The sequence below is a fragment of the Ambystoma mexicanum genome, chromosome 11, assembly GCF_040938575.1.
Source record: "Ambystoma mexicanum isolate Mex_15411 chromosome 11, UKY_AmexF1_1, whole genome shotgun sequence".
Lineage (NCBI taxonomy): Eukaryota > Metazoa > Chordata > Amphibia > Caudata > Ambystomatidae > Ambystoma > Ambystoma mexicanum.
In genome coordinates this window covers 389,863,397-389,882,734 of record NC_090934.1, presented here as the reverse complement: position 1 = coordinate 389,882,734, position 19,338 = coordinate 389,863,397, and the positions used below count along the sequence as shown (strand labels likewise).

The 19,338-nt window shown below is 48.9% G+C and overlaps 1 protein-coding gene across 1 annotated transcript in view; it reads left to right on the top strand.

Moving 5' to 3' along the window:
* LOC138504979 (embryonic protein UVS.2-like) overlaps nt 1-19,338 on the top strand; it is a 381,283-nt gene that overhangs the window by 193,692 nt on the left and 168,253 nt on the right. Inside the window, exon 6 of the mRNA XM_069625347.1 lies at nt 17,133-17,260. Within this exon, the coding sequence (XP_069481448.1) occupies nt 17,133-17,260 (128 nt within the window). The remainder of the gene's footprint in view (nt 1-17,132; nt 17,261-19,338) is intronic.

Sequence of the window (19,338 nt, the reverse complement as noted above, 5' to 3'; positions counted from 1 at the left end):
TGGAATATCTGAGGGGCTACCCCCGAGGCTCCCATGTCAACCAGATAATTGACCTTGCCCATCTTGGAGATTATCCTGAAGGGTCCAGTCCATTTATCCGCCAAAGCCCGAGGCTTGGTAGGCTTCATCACGAGGACCTCCTGTCCCGGAGTCCAATCCACTTGCGATGCTTTAAGGTCATGCCAGTATTTATTCAATTCCTGGCTGGCCTTAACATTCGCTGTTGCCTGACCCATCATCTGTGTCATCCTCCGTCTGAGGCCTAACACATAGTCCCCCACTTGCTTGGCGGGACCTGGAGGGGTGGCCTCCCAACCTTCTCTGATCAAGGCAAGGGACCCCCTCACGGGATGTCCAAAGAGTAACTCAAAGGGGCCGAAACCAACACCCTCTTGAGGTACCTCTCTGTAAGCAAACAGCAGGCATGGCAGGAGAAGATCCCACTTCTTCCTTAGGGGCTCTTCCAAAGCGCCTAGCATGCCTTTGAGAGTTTTATTAAATCTCTTAACCAAACCGTTGGTCTGGGGTGGTAAGAGGTGGAGAACTTGTAGGTTACTCTGCATTCTTTCCACATGGTTTTCATGTAACTCGACATGAAGTTGGATCCTCTATCATAGACAACCTCCTTAGGGAATCCAACATGGGTGAACATGCCCAGGAGAGCCCTGGCAACCACCTTGGCCCTAACCGTCCGAAGGGGTATAGCCTCAGAGTACCTGGTGGCATGATCTACCAGGGCCAGGATGAACCGATGTCCACCTGACGTGGGAGGGTCAAGGGGACTGACAATGTCGATGCCCACCCTCTCAAAAAAGTGTGCCAACCGCTGGCAATGGTTGCAGCGGGGCGATGACTCTGCCTCCAGTCTTACCAGACAACTGAAAAGTTGGACAGGTCCTGCAGTGGGACTCCACTTCTACTCCCATCCGTGGCCAGTAGAAATGGGCAGAGAGCCTCTGCTTAGTCTTCTTGGTCCCAAATTGACCAGCTAGGGGCACCACATGCGCCAACTGCAGCAGGAAGGGCCAGTAAACCTGGGGTACCACCAACCTCTTGAGGGCACCAGGTTCAGGCTTAGTGGGCTCATTAACAAGGAGCTCACCCTCCCAATGAATCTGAAATGTCCGAGGCACTTCTCCTTGTGCCTGGGACAGGGCCTGTTTCCTCAGACCCTCGAGAGAGTGGCACTCTCTCTGTCCCTTACAGATATCCGCCCAGGAGGGTCCCCCTTCAGCTAACAAGCATTGAAGGTCGGGATGATCCTCCAGGTTGAGAGCCTCTCCCACAGGAAAGTCTTCTGGCTCTTCTCCCACAGGAGTTGAGACGGGATTCACCACTGGACCCAGCCCGTCCGGAGCATGGATCCTAATGGGTGCTGTCGGAACATCAGGAAGAGCAGGGGCTTCCTCCACAGAGGTGGCCTTCTTACTCTTCCGTTTCCTTCGTGCCTTGGGTTTCTCCGTCAGCAAGGATACCGGGCTCGCAGCCAGACCCTGTGTGACCTGCGATCGGGTGACCGCCACAGCAGCCATGGATAGACCATCCGTGATCATCCCCAACTCGACCAAATAGTTTCCCAACAAAATGTTCGCAGGCACGTTGGCCTGAACCAGGACCAGAAGCTTTGCTGTCTTGTCTCCAATCGTAATGTTGACTAAGGCTACAGGCGATAATTTGGGAGGCGCACCAGATAACCTGGTGGTTATCAGAGGAGCACCTACATAGTCCTCTAGCTTGAGCAGGGTCCTGTCCATCACTGTCATGCTTGCCCCAGTGTCTCTAAAACCAGTAGAAGGCTGGCCATTCAAGAGGACACTTCTCAAAAACCTACGAGTGTTTTGTGGGATAGTTGCCAGTACTTCTGTGTACTGGTCCCAGGCCCCAAGGGACACTAAGGAAATCTCTACGGGAGCACCAAAGGTGATCCCATTAGAGGAGGAGAGGACAGTGGCCTCCACCTCAGGTACGGAGTAGGGATAGGTCAGGCTGGCAGCCTGGACTCCAAGTGCCTTACCCTTACACTTGGGGTCAACCATTTGGTGGTCCAGAGCCCCACAATCCCAACAAGTGCCAGGAGTGCGGGGTACGGTACTGGAACCACTGGGACCCTGTTTTTCAGCAGGCAGACCACTACTCTTACTCCCACCCACAACAGACTTATCCCCACTAGGTTTTTGGGTCTTCGGAGAGGAAGGTTTTGGTTTACCCGATCGTGACTGCTTTGGGGACTCTTCAGCTTTCTGAGAGGCCCCCTTTTCTTTGTCCTTGTCCTTCCCACTGGAGTCCTTAGGGGACACCCGGTCGGTGACCCACTTGTCAGCCAAACTAGCCAGCTCAAAGGGGTACAAAATGTTCTGGTCAGCAACATACTGATGCAGCTCTGGTGAACAGACTTCCGAAAAATGCTCAAAAAACAAGAGGTGAGACAATTCAACCATCGTTTTCACTTTGTAACCATCAATCCACCCCATCATGGTCATGTGCGCAGCACTCACCCAGTCAACCCAAGACACATTCTCTCGTTTCTTAAAATCCCTGAACCGTTTAAGATATTGGGTAGACGTCTTGCAAAACTTGTCAATTAAAGCAGACTTCATGCACTCATACTGACCCCTTTCTTCCACACTCAGTTTCAGAATACAGTCATATCCAGTTTGAGGCACTCTGCTTAACAAACACTCAGCCCAATCTCTCTTATCAACATCATGAATTGCACAAGCCATTTCAAACGCTTCAATCCATTGGAGGATATCAGAACCCTCCGCATACACACCAACCAAATCTTTCATAAACTTGGTTGCTGGGGACCTGACACTCTCAGCTGGTTTAGCTAAAGTCTCCACTCGAGCTTTCTCTAGCTGGATTCGCTGACATTCAGTGTCCTTGTCTTTGAGTTCAAGATCCCTATTTTTGAGTTCCACTTGCTGTTCCAAATCCTCTTTCTTAAGCTCAGCATTGAGTTCCAACTTGCGATATTCAAAGGCCAACTTCATCCTTAATAACTCAAGCTCTAAAGAACTGCCGGGGTTTGGAACAGAGGCAGCAGAAATGGTGGCATTCCCAGAATCGGATTCGGCGACAACCCCCGGAGTAGAGTCCTCATTGGTTGCATCCCCCCCTTCAAGAGTCTCACAATCGATCTGGTAGTCCACCAGAGCAGCTATCAGCTCAGCCCTAGACTTATCCACAAAGTCTAATTCCCTGGCTTCACAAGCACTCTGGAGAGCCTCTAAGCTCATCCAAGTCAATTTACCTGTAACGCTCACCTGGCTCCCACGGAGGCGCTGGCCTGGTTCTCGCTGCTGTGACCTCTTCTAAGGTGATGCGCAGGGTTCAGAAGACGGACTGGACCGGGCCCCCAAATCTGGCTTGTCTGGCTCGCAGAAGTATCCTTCTGTAGGCGAAAATAGGGGATTAACTGTCTGCGGGGTCATGCAATCGGCCTCCACTTTCCCCTCTCACCCTCCTCGAAACCCTTCTGTGATTCCTCGTAGCGTCTCACCTTAGGGTCTGGAAGGACGAGCTCTCCATCCTGCTTCTGATGCAGGGGCGCGTTGGTATCCAGTTACTTCACTGGATTTTCGGATTGGTGAGAACCAAACTTGCTTGGCTTCCAGGTAAGTTTTTTGATAAGAGGTTCCCCTTGTGTCCATGCATTAATGTACTAATGCTAGTGTCTTTTTCCCCATAGGGGCCGGGGTACGGAATGCCGGGGAACAGGCACCGACCCGAGATGAGAGGTGAAATCCTTGTAGAAATCAGGTAAGTCTTTAATGAGCGTTTTTTGGTAATTTCTTTTCATTCGCTCATTAACGCTGATGTCTCTTTTTCCCCTTAGGGGCCGGGGTCTGGAAATGCCAGGATGCGGCGCGGACCCGAAATGGAGAGGGAATGAATCAACAGGTAAGTCTTAACATGGAGATTTAGCTTTCCTTATTCCCTTCTCTCTCTCACCTTTTGTTCTGGTCTTTTTCTCCCTAGGCGCTGGGGCGTGACTGCGAATCCGGATGATCGCTGCTGAACATGGAGGCACCCTGTAAAGGTGAGTGGAATGAGGCGCTGCAGCGATCGAAGCGATGAGCTTTTAAATAAAAGTCTTCCTTTTCAGGATTGTCGGCGAGATGTCTCCGGGATGCGGTTTTAGCAGGTAAGGATTTTTCCTTCTTCTGTTCTCTTCTTCTCTTCCTTTGCAGGTGATCCAGGATGCTGGTAGGCATGGCAGAAGTCAGGATGCAGGAGCAGACACGGTGAGCATCCAGCTGCTAGATGCAGAACAACGCGAAGCACGTGTGGCTGTTCGGGTGGGGTTTAAATAGCCTTGGAAGAAGTTCCAGGTATGTATCCTTCCTCCAATCAGGTATGTATCCTTCCCCGACCACGCCCGGATGGTAAATTAGTCCCACAGGTAAAGTAGTTCCTGTCAGGCCTCAAGGAGGCCGGGATCCTGCAGCATGGTCTGCATCAGGTAAGTGCACCCAAGCACTCCCATAATGAGCCTGGCGCCTATGGCGCCAAGCATGTTGTCTTTTAAGAGCCTGGCGCCATAGGCGCCAGGACACTGTCCAAAGGGCCCCTATATGGGGTTGCTGGGTCCTTCCTTGGGGACTGGATGTCCGCTTTCGGGGACGCAGGGCTTGAACCGGCTCCCCGGGAGCGGGCATCATGACATTACCATTCGCAATAGATTCCATTGCTTGTAATCCAGTTATCTTGTAGACGACTAAACCTTAATTTAACAAAGTGCAGATATCCTTCGTAAGTGGCACGGTTATACACTGATTCTTAAAACCATAAGCATCCCACTGCTGCCACCAGCTGTAAAGACCGGAGGGGGAGTCTGTACTTCCGCTCTCTATTTGGTAGAGGAGAGGCACAGAGGACCCCAGCCAAGATTCTCTATTACGGTAGCAATGGACGAGCAATCAAGGCCTAGTTTCTCAGGATGTGATGCGAGCTGGTTCTTAAGTAAAGTGTAGTCCCCAAGCACCCACAAAGGAATGTCCACACACTGTATCGGTTTAAAACACAGTCTTTATATAATTAATATTCAAGGTCACATACACTATCACGATAACTCACTTTGTACTCAGAAATCAACAATGGTAAATATATACAGTTCTAAAGTGGTACCACTAACGTTATCCAATCTCATTAAAGTGCATATAGTCAGAATGACACACAGATCAAAATAAAGAGGAAACCAGCAGTAGGGAGAGGAAGGAAAGCAAGATGGTTGAACAATTGGTAGAATACTGGCCCCGTACCACTAGACACAGTTCTGTGTGGAGAGCCCCCCACCTGGGCAACCTGTAGAAGAAAGATAGAAGCTCAGTCCATATATTGTTCACACTAGACTTTCCAATAGTTCTGCAACCCCAAAGTACCTGGAATTGTAGCGTTCCTCGTCAGGGAATCGACGGCCCTTCTCGAGTGTCCTCCCTTTCAGGCAGTAGTCACGAATCGTCAAACGTCCAATGGAGAACAGGGTGAGCTACGACGGTGAAGTGGCTGCGTCGTTCCTAGCGGTGCTCGTTGACGGGGAAGCGTAAACGTCCTGCAAGGAAGAGGCGTGCGGGGCACCTCGGTGTCGATAATTCTGGACTGCAAAGAGTTTGAAGAACTGTGGCCCAGCAAGGGCATCGAGTCGTCAGCGTCTCTGTGGTCTTTGGGTGGTGGGAAACCCACCGATGGATGCTCCTCGGTGCGTCGACGGTCAGGCCTTCTCCAGCAGGATACAGTGGCGACGATGTGGATGAGAGCATCCTTGGATTAGAAAGTTCTTAGGCAAAATAGGAGCACGGCAGCTCCAGTCAGCGATGGCGGTCATCGACGAGTGGCGGCCAACAGTCCGGGCACTTCTCCTTGGAGTTCCGCAGCAGTCCCCGTATCGGCTCTGTAGCCTGTCGAAGGTCTGTCTACCAGGGAGCTTAGGCAAAGATCAGCTGTGCACGATGGTCCCTCGTAGCTCGGGAAGAGGGCGCCTTGCCAGGTCCTCTTTGGGTCAGTCCTTGAGGCATGACAGCTTTCAGATTGCGAAGGAGATCAACAGCAATTCTTCTCGTCCAGTAGGGCTTCAAGATCAAGCTTCAGTTACTCCAGTTACTCGTCGTAGTGGACTTCAGCTTCCGAACACGATTCCTAGCAGTGAGAGGTCCCCAGATATACTGTTGATCTCCCATTCATTCCGCTGGGTCACACTCAAGCATCCAATCACGACTAAGGGCATTCATGCAGGCAGCCAATCAGGCACACAGTGCATTCAGGCCATTCACTTCCCTCCAGACACTCACAACACGTTATGTGTATTGGGACAAGTACTGAGCCATTCAGCACTCTGTATCCATACCGGTTTCGGGCAGGGCTGTCTCAGTCTTTGTGTCAACCACCAGATACTGGACAGCCACAACATAGAATGCGTATTCGTCACACACACCATTCACCCAGGTCCCACCCACAGGCGTACCCACAACATACGGTCGTTGAGAAGGCTCCTGCAAGTCTGGTCGGCACTTCCCCATACTACCATATATGGAACTTCCACCCAACAGCCAGTCAGGGGGAAGGGACAGAGTCAGGGCTTCCCGGGACTTCGGGAAGATCAAGGTAACAGGTGATGGAAGGCAAGAGGCCATGGGGACCATTTTGTCTCCATCAGGAATCTACCGATTCCAATGACAGGGCCTGGGCATCCCAAAATGGAGGACCCTCAGGGCACCCATCATTTCAGCACAGAGCTGCCACCAGCCGTACCCTGCTCTGTGGGTCACACACAGGTGCCCAAAAACATACACTAGGGGAACAGGGTTGTACCCGTACCAATGGGTGCCATTAGGGTATCCCATGGGTCTGTTCACCAAACCAAAAGAGAGAGAGCTGCACCGCCAGGAGTCCCACCTGAACTCCTGCGCGGAAAACACAACAGAACACACGATAAAAAGCAGTAAAGGACAAGGATGCGGAGGCCCAGTCCCTCCGATGCATTTCCAGCATCACAGTGGTCCTGTGTCCTTTTTATATTTTTTCCTTTTTGATTTTTTAATATATATAATTATTTCAAGAATCGTTGGTTAGTGTGATGCAACGATTTATACTGTCACATCTGTGAATCTTCCAGTGGTAACCCTCCCTCCCTTTCACCAAAAGGTTTTGACATAAACAAAACTCCATTCAAGATGGCCCAATTCCGGGGCAGTCCTGGTCACCCTAGGTTTCGCGTGTTTCATCTTCGTGTGTTCAGAGCGCCGGGGCTCTCGATATTTGTCCTCCATGCAGGTCTTGTAAATTAATGCCTTCAGTTATTTGGCAAGCACTGTGCCTTGCACGAAAAGTGTATTGTTTGAATGTGAATTGTCTGTAACTGACTAGGGATTGTGGTGTGCTCCCCCTTCAAGAAACAAGTCCCTGATAAGGGCTCGTGCTGGTGTCACATGTCTGTGTAGCAGGTGACCAGGTTAATAAAAGAGACGAGCAGTTTCCCACTCATCAGTCAGTTCCATCAGACTCCCGTCTACTGTGGTTCCTGTAGCGCTGCGCCAGCGCGGCCTTCAAGGCAGAGGGCCTGCCCCGAAGAGCCGTTCAAGACAGTGCCCCTGCGAGGCAACGCTGTCCCCTGATCCTGTTTATTGTGCAGAGCCCCTGAGAGGCAACTCTGCTCTCTGTATTGGTGTGCCACGTTGCACAGTCTCTGCGTGGCAACTCTGTTGTGTGCGCGCAGCCTTGGGGCCCCCAGGCAGGGCCTTAAGTGGGCCGGGGCCTGCCGGGTCTCCAGAAATGGCTCCCGAGCCGGTGCCCCACCAGGGTTCCACCCCTGACTTGTCCCAACCAGCCGACACCTCAGGCAGCTTGTGTAAGAGGCTGCACGATTACACGGACTGTCTGCAGGTGTCAGCACTTCGGTTTAGAAAAAAGAAAAGGCATCACCTTTTCTTTTTTCTAAACCTTAAGTACTGATACCTGCAAGCAGCAGGTGTAATCGTGCAGTGTGGGCTGCCTGATGTCTGTGTACTCGAAACAGGGGGAGGGCTGGACTGCTCAGCTCTACTTTTGTTTCGAGTAATAGTCATCACGATGACTAGTTAATCGGAACAAAACGAGAGACTGGGCCCTCCAGCCCTCCTACTGTTTCAAGTACATAGACACCAGCAGCAGGCAGACCTTTCATTCAAGGAGCCCGTGGTTAAAGCGGGCTTATGAGCTGGAGCACACTGGTCTCATACCTTTTGGTGCGCCCAGCCCCTTCTTTTGTTTAAAAGGAGGGGCTGAGCGCATCAAAGGTAATGATGCCAGTGTGCCCCAGCTCCACCTCTTTTACGAGCTGCTCCGCCTCCCGTGCCCTTAATCGTGGGGGGCTCTCGTTAGGGGGCTTGTCCTTAAGCCACACCCCCTAACTAGAACCCCCCCTTGATTTCCAATTCCACTTAAAGCTCTGCCCCCCCAGGCCATGGTGCAGTCTGGGAGGGTGACTTGTTGATGGATGTTGGCTGGGTGCCCCCAGCGAACCCTCAGGCTGGCCCGTGTTCTCGAGTGGACTGGGAAGCAAAAGAGGTCCTGGAAATAATGTTGAAAGTGGGGCGATATTGTTGCCAATAGAATCGGGCTCACTAGATCCGTTGAGGTGCACATCCCTGGCTTTATCCAAAACGTGGCAAATATTGGGCACCACCCATCCCTTCCATGGTAACTTCCCGATCTGGAACTTTGTCCCGGGGATCCCACAGGTCCCCCCATCGGTTGTTCGCACATGGGCTGAGGCGGGATTTGAATTGCTCCGAGACATATTTGAAGGTGGTAACTTCATAGAATGGCCTGACCTCCCACCGTCCCTCAGACAGAGACCCTCTGTGTGGCTTCAATATTCATCTCTCCGTAGAGTCCTCAAACATAAGTACACATGCTTCCCAGCATTGCCACCTGATGAGCTGGCGATCACTGAACTGTCCTCACCTTTCCCTATGAGGGGGAAAATTTCCAGACTATACACCCTGTTACAATCCAGATCGCCCCCTTCATTCTCCAAATTAAAGCTCGCTTGGGAGTCTGATCTCGGATTGGAAATGACCGAAGACCGTTGGTCACATATGTGCTCACGTATCCAGAGGGTCTCCTTCAACTCCCGATTCAAGTTAATTCAATTTAAGCTACTCCACAGATTCCACTACACCCCAACCAGACTACACCGTATCTCTAGTGGTTCCTCCCCTAGATGCCCTAGATGTGGCCATGATGACGCCGACTATATCCACATGATCTGGTCATGCCCCCGCCTCACCCAATTCTGGGACGCAGTCTGCTCCACTATCTCGTCTATTCTTGATCACCCTATCTCCCCAACCCCAATGAAATGTTTATTCCACGACTTTCCTGAACTCCACCGAGATTCTAGGAGACTGGCTGGCCTCTGTATGCTTCTGGCTGTGCGGGCTATACTACTTTGCTGGCTTCGGCCTACCACCCCGACTCACGCACAGTGGCTCAGAGCAGTCACTTGGGCTTCCGATACGGAGGAATCATGGGTGGTACAACAGCCCGCCTGCTCTAGACCCAGAGACATCTGGCTGAAGTTCCGCTCATTTATGTCCCCCCCCGCGACACCGACTCAGGTCCTACATCCCCAGCCGCCTCTTCTCGTTAATCCCCAGTTGTCTCTTGAATGGCCCTCCACCGAGTTTTGTACTGTCCTGCAATGTCCCTCCCTTGTTCGCGAGGCGAGTCCCTCGATTTATTGTATGAGTCTGTGATGTTTTAAGTTGTTTTGATTTCATATGCTCTGTTGTTGCTCACCTGTATCTGTGCTACCAAGCTGAATAAAAATAAAAGTTTTAAAAAAAAGAAAGTGGGGCGATATTACACATTTTCAGCAAGCCCAACCGTTTTCCCATGAGAACATTTGGAAATAAAATAGGTTACCACACAAAAGAGGCCCAGGGCGCAGAGGGCAGAGGCCTACTAGGAAATCTCCATAGTTCCCCCCTAGAGGCCAGTACACCCCTGCCCTGTGTGCCCGGGAGCCAGCCTGCAAACGTCGGGCAAAGTAAGTGCGCTGGTTTCCCCCAGCTGAAGTTCTGTCTTGCCTGAGTTCCGCAGGTCCAGACATAAAAGGGATTGGAAAAACACTGCCACCAACGTGGAGTTCATTTTTGTGTCTATGCTTCCCTCCTGTAATGATATGTATTCGTGGGCATAACTCTCGTAGAGAAGAACATGAAACTCAGTCAAGTTGAACCCCGTGTAATCAGTCCCGATATTGAGGAGTTAGCGACTGTACTGGAGTATTTAGATTACCAGAATTCAAGCAAGAATCTTGTACTCCAGGCTTGGGAGAACACAAAGAGGACGGAATCGTAGCGGAGAAGCGTTGTTTTGATTTAGAAGGAAACATTGCCATCTAGCGGTTGTAACATCGAATGATGCCTTCCTAAATCCTACCAATGATCTTACAGTGAGTGTGTGTCTGTCTGATAAACTGCTTGAGGGAAATAAACACTCTTGGGGATTTTGAGTTTCCTCAGAATATTAGTCTTAATTGTAAAACTAGGAAAGAAAAGGCTCTGTGGGCGATGCGAGATTAAGGGAAATTAACGTTCTTAGTATTGCCTTTGCTTGATGAAATTCCAGAAGCCTCTGGGGGTCATTTTGATGTGGGCAGAGTTCCGGATTGTGGATTACCTGGTGACGTGGTCTCCGACAGTAAGGGGGTTAGGCTCCTCCCCCTACTCTGGAGCTCGTTTACAATGGGACCTAAGGTTAATGGAAAGAGGTGTAAAAGCCTTGCATAAGACGTTTACGCCTTCGCGCCCCATTTTCATTCATTCGTATGGTGGAGAGGAGGGGCGGAACGCAACTTGCATTTCTGGAGCTTCACTTCCTCTCCGCCATACCAATGCCACAGCATTTGTGCCAGCTTGCATTTTTATTCATGCCGGCGCAAATGCTGGGGATAGCTATGGAACCTGGAGGACTCCATAGGGATCCATTGTAAACACTGCCTGCCATGCGCTCATGGCAAAGAAGGTGACCACCTGAGTGTGGTGCCCCGTCCAGGGACAGAATATCCGTTGCCATCAGAGTAGCTGAGGTGTTTGATTCCCGTAACACCTTGGCGCAGGCGATCAGGGCTAAAGGGTGGTGAGGTGGCAGAGATCTGGTGGCACGAGATCTGGGAGAAGAGGAATTCCTGGCGCAGGTGCAGGGAGGACCAGAGCGAGCTGAGTAAGCACGGCTGTGGCCTTCAAGCCCCACTGTGATGACCGCTTGCGAGCTCACAGGACCAACGTAGGTCTGGGTGCTGCCCTGCCGGTGGTCTGGTAGAAGCGGCCGGTGGAGAGAGTGTGCTGGCCTGGGTGGCACGGAGTGGGACGTCAGCCGTGGTGTCGATGTGTGGAGTGAGGTACTGGCCAGGCGGCCCCTGGTGGCAGCAGAGGCTGCACTCAGCAGTGCAGAGAATACGAGGAGGCAACTTCGGAGGTGCGTAGTGGCAACAGTGATTCTGACACAGAGATAAGGTGCCTACATTGAGCGCTTTGAAACAATTGCCTGTGTACAGGCGCTATATAACAATACCATACCATACATGTGGGAGCTCCTTCAGGGTCTGTGATATGTAAGAGCTCTGCAGTAGCGTGAGTAGGTGATATAGTGCTCTCCTGAGCTCCTGCTCTCACACACCTGCATAGACTGCTGCAGCACAGGGAGGGTTATTGTTGGAGGCTATTGGGTACAATGAGGTATGTGGCTGTTGCGATGCCGAGGCTCCTGCTCTAAGAAACAGAGCAGGCTCAATGCTTTCACAAGAGGAGGGCAAACGAGAGACTCCAATGCGACTGCGGGGCAGCTGGGTTCGTCTGGCCCCATGGAGGAGCTGAACCCAGCTGATTTGAGGAGTCTCATGATGGAAATGAGGGACACCAATGTCAATCTGTGGACTCTTGGCACTTATACCACCATACAAGGATCTGCGCCCACCCAAATCAAAGTAACCCACAAAAAATGCACACACCAGTCCCACCACTAACCCTAGTAAAACTTTCAATTTTCCTACAAACTCACTGTTGACCACCACATACAACACACATACCTCTAACACAGCACAAACTCAAAATTCCACAGCAAACTGCACACCCTCTACAGCCTCAACAACACACTAAACCTCCACAGAAAAATACACCACAGACACTCAAACAATCCCATACACTCATACACATAAACACTGAACGTATACCAACAAAAAAGCAAGCCCAACACACTGTGACTGGTTTTTCTGAAATGAAGCTACCAACAGCAAAGCAAAATCTCTCTTGCCCTCTCCTTCCCCATCCCACTAACTAACCCACCAAGCCCTCCTTCCTTTGCAGATCTGCCTAAGTGCCTGGAGATCAAGAAAATGGCGGCAGTGCGCTGTATACAACACAATAACATAATATAACTTCTACATTCCCAGACAAGAGACTTCTTGCACTATTCTCACTACACTTGGTATACCTCAGAATAGGCGCATCCATATTTCTAAAGAGCGCAATAATGGAATACATAACAATATTTGATAATAGTCTGGTTATGATATCACTACCTGGGTATGGGAGGGAAATGGGCCCTAAGAGATGGAAATTGGACCCTGAGTACTTAGTGATAGTCAGTGCATCGAACTGTTAATATACACAGTAAAGGACTATCTGGAGAAAAACAACTGAACTAATACCGATCCTTGAGCTCAACTGGACGTATTGAAAGCTGTTGCAAGAGGCAATTTACTGGCTCTCGCATCACCCCTAACAAAAACTGAAGACCCACATAAGAAGATCTACTACTGAGCTTAAAATTGCCAAAGAGAGAAACAGAATAATAATTTCATGAAAGCTCTAGATATTTAACTGCCAGCTCAAACATTTAGAATTAATGTTTGGAAATACCTACTACTGAAAGCAAAATATCGCTTGCACAAGTACGGAAGAAGTCTGGTTAAATACTGACAAACTTGCTGAATCCATGGGAGGGAAAGACGTTCATATGAACAGTTAAAAATGAAAAAGGAGAGGAAGTGGATGGGTAATAACACAAAAGGCAAGCATTCCAATCTTTCTATGGGGATTTTTCATCAGCAGAAAATCTTGACCGACCCAACAAAACGTATGTTCAGAGCAGGTAACAATACCCACACCAACCATAGAACAAAGAGAAAGATTTGATACGCCCATAACTCAGAAGGAAGATATTGAGGCTAATAAATTAATGAAGACCAAGAAAAGCATGTATCCTGATGGGCTGACATTCTCCTTTTATAAAACCCTGGATCACATTCCAGCTGGACCATTGGCAAGGCTTTTTAATTGCATTGCAGGGGGGAGGCCTCCCAGAGTTGATGTTTGAGGATCAGGCTACAGTATCAGGAGGATGGCTCAGGGGCAACATGCTTGCCTTGGAAACAAGATGACATAGAGCAACACAGCTTCGATCCCTGGGTCCGCGCTTAGAAACCTCTGGGTATTAAGTGTGTTATAAATAACCAATCGTATCATATCATTTGCTATGCTCATCATATCCAATGAGCTTAACACTGATGCAGAAATCTCCACTCATATCCTAGTTAATAGGCTGGAACATAAAGTGCCAGTTTTGATTGACCAGATCAATCGATAGCCATCTTAAACAGGAACACATCAGATAACATGAATCGAAAACATGTATTAATAGACATGGCCACTAAAACAGATCTATCCCTGTTATTGAGGGTGGACATCAAAAAAGCTTTTGACTTGGTCGTCCACACATTTCATTTGGTCCAGGCAATAACCTACATGATCTTGTCAAACTAGAAAAGACCAGTGGCAAGAATTAGTATAAATGGAACATTGACAGATCCAATATTCCTCTTTAGCGTTATGATTGCTCCAGGAGTTACCCCATCTACATTATTATTCGCCCTGAACATGGCGACACTGGCACCTCGAGTTAGGGCAAATCCTAACACCACAGGCATAATCATAGGCAAAACCTCCCACAAAAGAGGTCTCTTCACCACTTGCATTACATTGGTGCTCTTGCAGCCACAGCCTCCCTTACAGCAGTTGAACACAAACTAATCACATTTAGTGAGGTATTCAAAATAAATCATTCAAAGCCATAGATTTGAAATATCTCTGTGTCATAGATGGAAAAAAGCGATTAGAATCATGCTTGCAATGCGTGTGGGCAAAGAGAGCGATAAACTACCCAGGGATTCACCTAACGCGGAGGCTAGACGATTCCTTTGGGCCTAAACATATCCTTCCCTATTGGAATAAATCAAGAAAGATTTCACGTTGAATTTTTTGTGACTTTTTTGCTGTGGAGGATTGTATTTGTTAAAATTAACGTTTTATCTTTTTCACTCAGTTCCAATCCCTTTACCCCAAAAAGTTCTAGGGGCAAAGGGAATCACTGTTCCTGAATTTTGTGTGAGTGGGCAATTACTATATTTATACTCATTGTCTTAAAGAAAATGGGGGACTGGCCTTTCTAAATGTACTACAATATTACGGATCTGCCGAAATCAGGGCCATAGCGGAATGTGTCCAAGAGTGTTTGTAAAAAACATTGCTATACACAGAGAAATAAATATCCGGCAGAAATAAACAGGCTCAGCAGTGGTTCCCTGGGCATCTCACGCAGTGCCCTCCCCGCACCCCGCCATCATCATTGAAACTTCATCACCAAAGCAACGCTGAACGCATGGTATGACATCCCAAAGTAGCAGGCTCTAATGTTCTTGCATTCTATTACAGGAAATTCAGGCTTTTAGCCAGAGGAGTGGGATAGAGGGTATGGCAAACGGGTTCTCAAGGGATGCTTAAAAGTGGGGGACCTTTATAAAAAGGGTGAGATTAAATTGTTTGAGCAATGCAAAACATTATGGACTAGAGAAGGCAGACAACTTCCAATGTATGCAGTGAGGACACTGGGCCCTTCACCCCTCGATAAAGGAACAAGGCCCCTGATTACCATGGGAAATGTTTGTTTATAGGGAAGACTATGCATGATCTCTGGACGTCATGCTACGATGTATGGCCAACGCCATTGATCGGTACATACCAAAGGAAATGGCAAATGGCACTTGGGGCAACCTCAAAGTCATCGACCTGGGAGGGAGTTCAAACGAGAACGGGTTGTAGAGTGACCACTGCAACTGGACAATGATTTGAGACAAAATGTGTTATCTCAAGGAAGCAAACGTCCAGCAGTAGATAATTGCACATCGTGAGTTGTGGTCCAGATAGTCCCATACCACAAAGCAGAGCCATGGACAAAGAGGGACAGTTCCCAAAGGAAGTCACACATTGGCAATAGTGATTACACGTTTGACTTAGAAACAAGTGAGCTATCGAGGCAAGGGCATTGGCGATGAAGTCCTGAGTAGAAAAGCTCCAGTGCTAATGCCCGACAAGAGTCTCTTACCAGAGAGAGAAAGGGAAGAAGGATAGCTCAGGGGCAACGTGCTCACCTTGGAAGCAAGACGACACGGAGCAACACAGGTTTGATCCCCGGGTCGCGCTTAGAGACCTCTGGGTATTAAGCGCATTATAAATAACCTATCATATCATATCATATCAAATAGACTGAATGTATATCACAGGTCTTGTGGTAGAGCTGAAAGAGGCGATCCTGACAGCACTGAATACCCAGAGGAAGGTGGAGCAGATAGAAGGAGAATTACTGCATCAAGAAAAGAATAGTCATATGTCTGATGTCCTCATTTGAAAAAGATTGCCCATGCAACAAACCCATAAATCAACCAATAGTTGACCAATCCAGTGCATGAACCAACCGTAACGCCCAATCTATCACCCAACAATGCGACTCAACATTCCAACCAAGCATAGCTCTAAAAACCACTTCGATGAACCACACAACCTAATTCATTTACCAACAACAACTCAATAAATTACACCTCCACTCAAAAATGCAGTAGATCACCATAACATTGAGCAACTCATTACATTACTATGCCTTATTATAGCACACACCACCACCCGACTAATAGCATTGTAGTACAGCAACCAACCAGGCAAAAGCTTAATTTCAACCAGATAATTGCTCCACCGATAAGCAAGAAATAAAACTACTCAGCACCTGAAGATATCAGGCAGCCAAACAATGTCATGTTATCTGCGTGTATTGATAGGGAGCGTGGTCGCTACATGTGGCCTCATGGCGCTAAAGTCAAAATCAAGCAGGAGAAAGAGAGGTGAGGGAATGAACATCATAAATGGAGGGTAAACACATTTATTTTATTTTTCTAAATAGCAGAGGAATTGGAATGTGGCCTAAACTAAAGGGGATAGAATTCCAACAGTGGAGAGCAAGAAAAGACAAGGATCCGCCACCCGTACCCATTTTATTACATTTGAAGGCCAAGGGTAGTAAAGCGTAGGTGGGTCTGTGGGTCCCAGAGGGCAGGCATCTTCTCAGTTTCTTCCCAATCAATACCCCTGATCACAGAAATAGGGATGAGCCACGTGGAGTCTCTTGAGCCAGAGGAAGGCGTGTAGAGTCAACCAAGAGGACACCACACCACCATCACTAGTAACCACGAATTGAAAGAATAAAGTGCCACAGGCACAGGGCACTTTTTGCAAAACGCATGTGCCATGCATCGCTTTTAAAGCATGAGATAGAACATTGGGCGGGCACAGTACTGTCACTGGTTGTGCTTTCTAAAGACCACATTACATTCTGATTTGTGAGAGGGACAATGGAGAACGTACCCTCTATGCATGTGTCAATAAAGGCAGTACCCACCTTCCTTGCATCATTTGAAAGCCAGCACTTTCCTCTCGCTGCCACCTATAGGGAACCATTGCCCCACCTACCAGTGCTGTTGGGGAATTATCACCCATTGTTTCTTTCATGCCAGTCAATAGCCAAAGTCCCACACATGCCACCTGGGAGTATTGCCACATCTTTCTGCCCCAATGTGTTGCCATTACCAACATCCACCTTTTGCCATATAGCCTTGGGAAGCCATTACCACTACCCTCTCCGCTGCAGTTGGGGAGTCATTATCCTCACCCCCAAATAGGTGCCATATCAGATTTCTCACAGGCTTCTGTGTGCCTGGATTAGTCACTGCTTCTCTGTCTCTTTCTTTCTCTTTCTCACAGGTATGCTTTTGCTGCCAACATGGGCAAGCCCACCCTGGAGCCAAGAGCCAACCCAAAAGCGATGATCGGCCAGCGATTTGGGCTGAGCGCCCTGGATGTTGTAAAGCTGAATAAACTCTACCAATGCCGTAAGTCTTTCGCTGTCCAGTGTTTATCTTAACACTGTTCCCTGCATTCACAGAACTCCTCCCATTACTGAGCCATCCACAATCCCATCACTGAGCTGCCCCAGACTATTATTATTCCATCACTGATCCTGCATCCCAAAGCCCCCATCATTGGGATTGCCTCAAGTTGCCTTCATCGGAGAGACTCCATCACAGAGTCCATATCACCAACACCCCATCCGATTTCTCATCACTGAACCTCTATAATCCTCTTCCATGACTGAGACCCCCATTACTGATCCCATCACATCACTAAACCACTAACCATCACTGAGCCTATCCACATTACTGAGCCCTGCCTCTCCCCACCACCTGCCCCTTCCATCACTGAGCCTCTCCCCATCAGAAATCTCCCAGTTTCCAAAGCCCCAAAAGTGAATCCCCTTCTCCTTCATTAAACACCTTCACTCACTGAGACCCCCCACCCTTTCATTAATCAGCTTCGATCACTTATTCTGGCTCCTTCACTGAGCCCTCCCATAATGGACAACATGCCCAACCCCTTCAGAGAAACTCCATCACCAATGCACCAATGCTAGTCTAGATCCATATCACCCAAGTGGGACCCACTATTGCAGCAGTATTTTAAGACCCCCATCTGTGAGCCCCCCAGACCATCCCTAAAGATCAAAGATCTCTATCACTGAAGCTGCCATAATAGGCTCTCATCATTGACTCTTAATCACTTCTGCCCCATTACTAATCCTACCATATCCACAGCAATAAGCCTCCATCAGTGTGCCACCTTCACTGAGCCCTCATCACTCAATGCCAACACCTAATCCCCTACTTCCTTGTCACAGATCCTCCCTATGTATGACGCCAAATTGCCCCATCACTGAGCTTCCAGGACCAAGTAACCTACACCCCATCACATACTCCCGCTTCCTGGTTTATTCTCACTGAGCCCTCTCTAGTACACCAATAACTGAACACCGCCAGATCAGATTTCCTACCACTGAGTGCTTCCCAGGTCCCCATCACTGACGCATTCCAAGGCTGTTGTGCCTTGATTCACGGTCAGAGTGTATGATGAGCGATGAGGAACGTTGTGGGCGTCAGTGTTCTGAAACCCTGGCAGTTGCAGGCAGAGGTTAGTGCGAGGAGCTGCCAGCTCCTGTGGGGTGATTTTGCATGGGATTCTGCCCCTTGACCACCTTACAGATTCTTAACCAGGGAATAAACTGCAGAATAATCGCCATGCAGAACTCCAACCCAGCAACATGAAAGCAGACTCACAAAACAAGCCATATTTCAAATGTGAAAACTTGCAACCGATATCTGGCCCTCATCTTGGCAGAACACAGACAGACCCAAATCCTGGTGTTGGATTTCGCAAGGGTAGGTGAAGGTAGAAAAAGGGAGAAATTGGTGATTTAAGATATGGGGTGGGGTTGTGGAATAGCACAGGTGATCCCAGACCAGGGTTTGGATGTGTGTGTAAGAGAGGAGAACATGAAGTCAGTGAAGGAGATGGAGGAGCAGGGAGAAGGAACTTTTCTAAGGTTTCTAAGGTGGGAACCTTCTTGGCATCTGTAATTGGAATTAAGAAATCACTTTTGCACTGCTTGGAGATTACTACACTGGCGATGCAGAGTTAGTCAGTCATAACCCAACATACCCCACCAGTGAGTCCTAGGGGAAACCACAAAGGGAAACTATTCTTGTAGTTAATGGGGTAGGGCTCAGAAGGTGACAATCACGAGGAAAGCCTTGTGTCAGCCATTGACCGAAGCATGAGCTGTTCTGGGGTCTGTTCATGCACTTGTGGCCTGGCCACAGCTTTGTTCAAGCTATCAGCTTCAAGGTTTGTGGTGGTGAGAATATGCCCTACTGCCTGGTAGTGGTGGTGGTGGCTTGCTGTGGCTCTGTGCACTGTGACTGGTGCAGAGACTGCAAGACACAGTTTATGGGAGGACTGGCATAGCTGTGATGTTTCCATTGAGAAGTTAAGTGCTTGGAAAGTTCTTGGGTTGTGTTATTACAATATAAAGGAGACCGGCCCGGTGCCATCGCAGTATTTGAGCTGGAATGTCAAT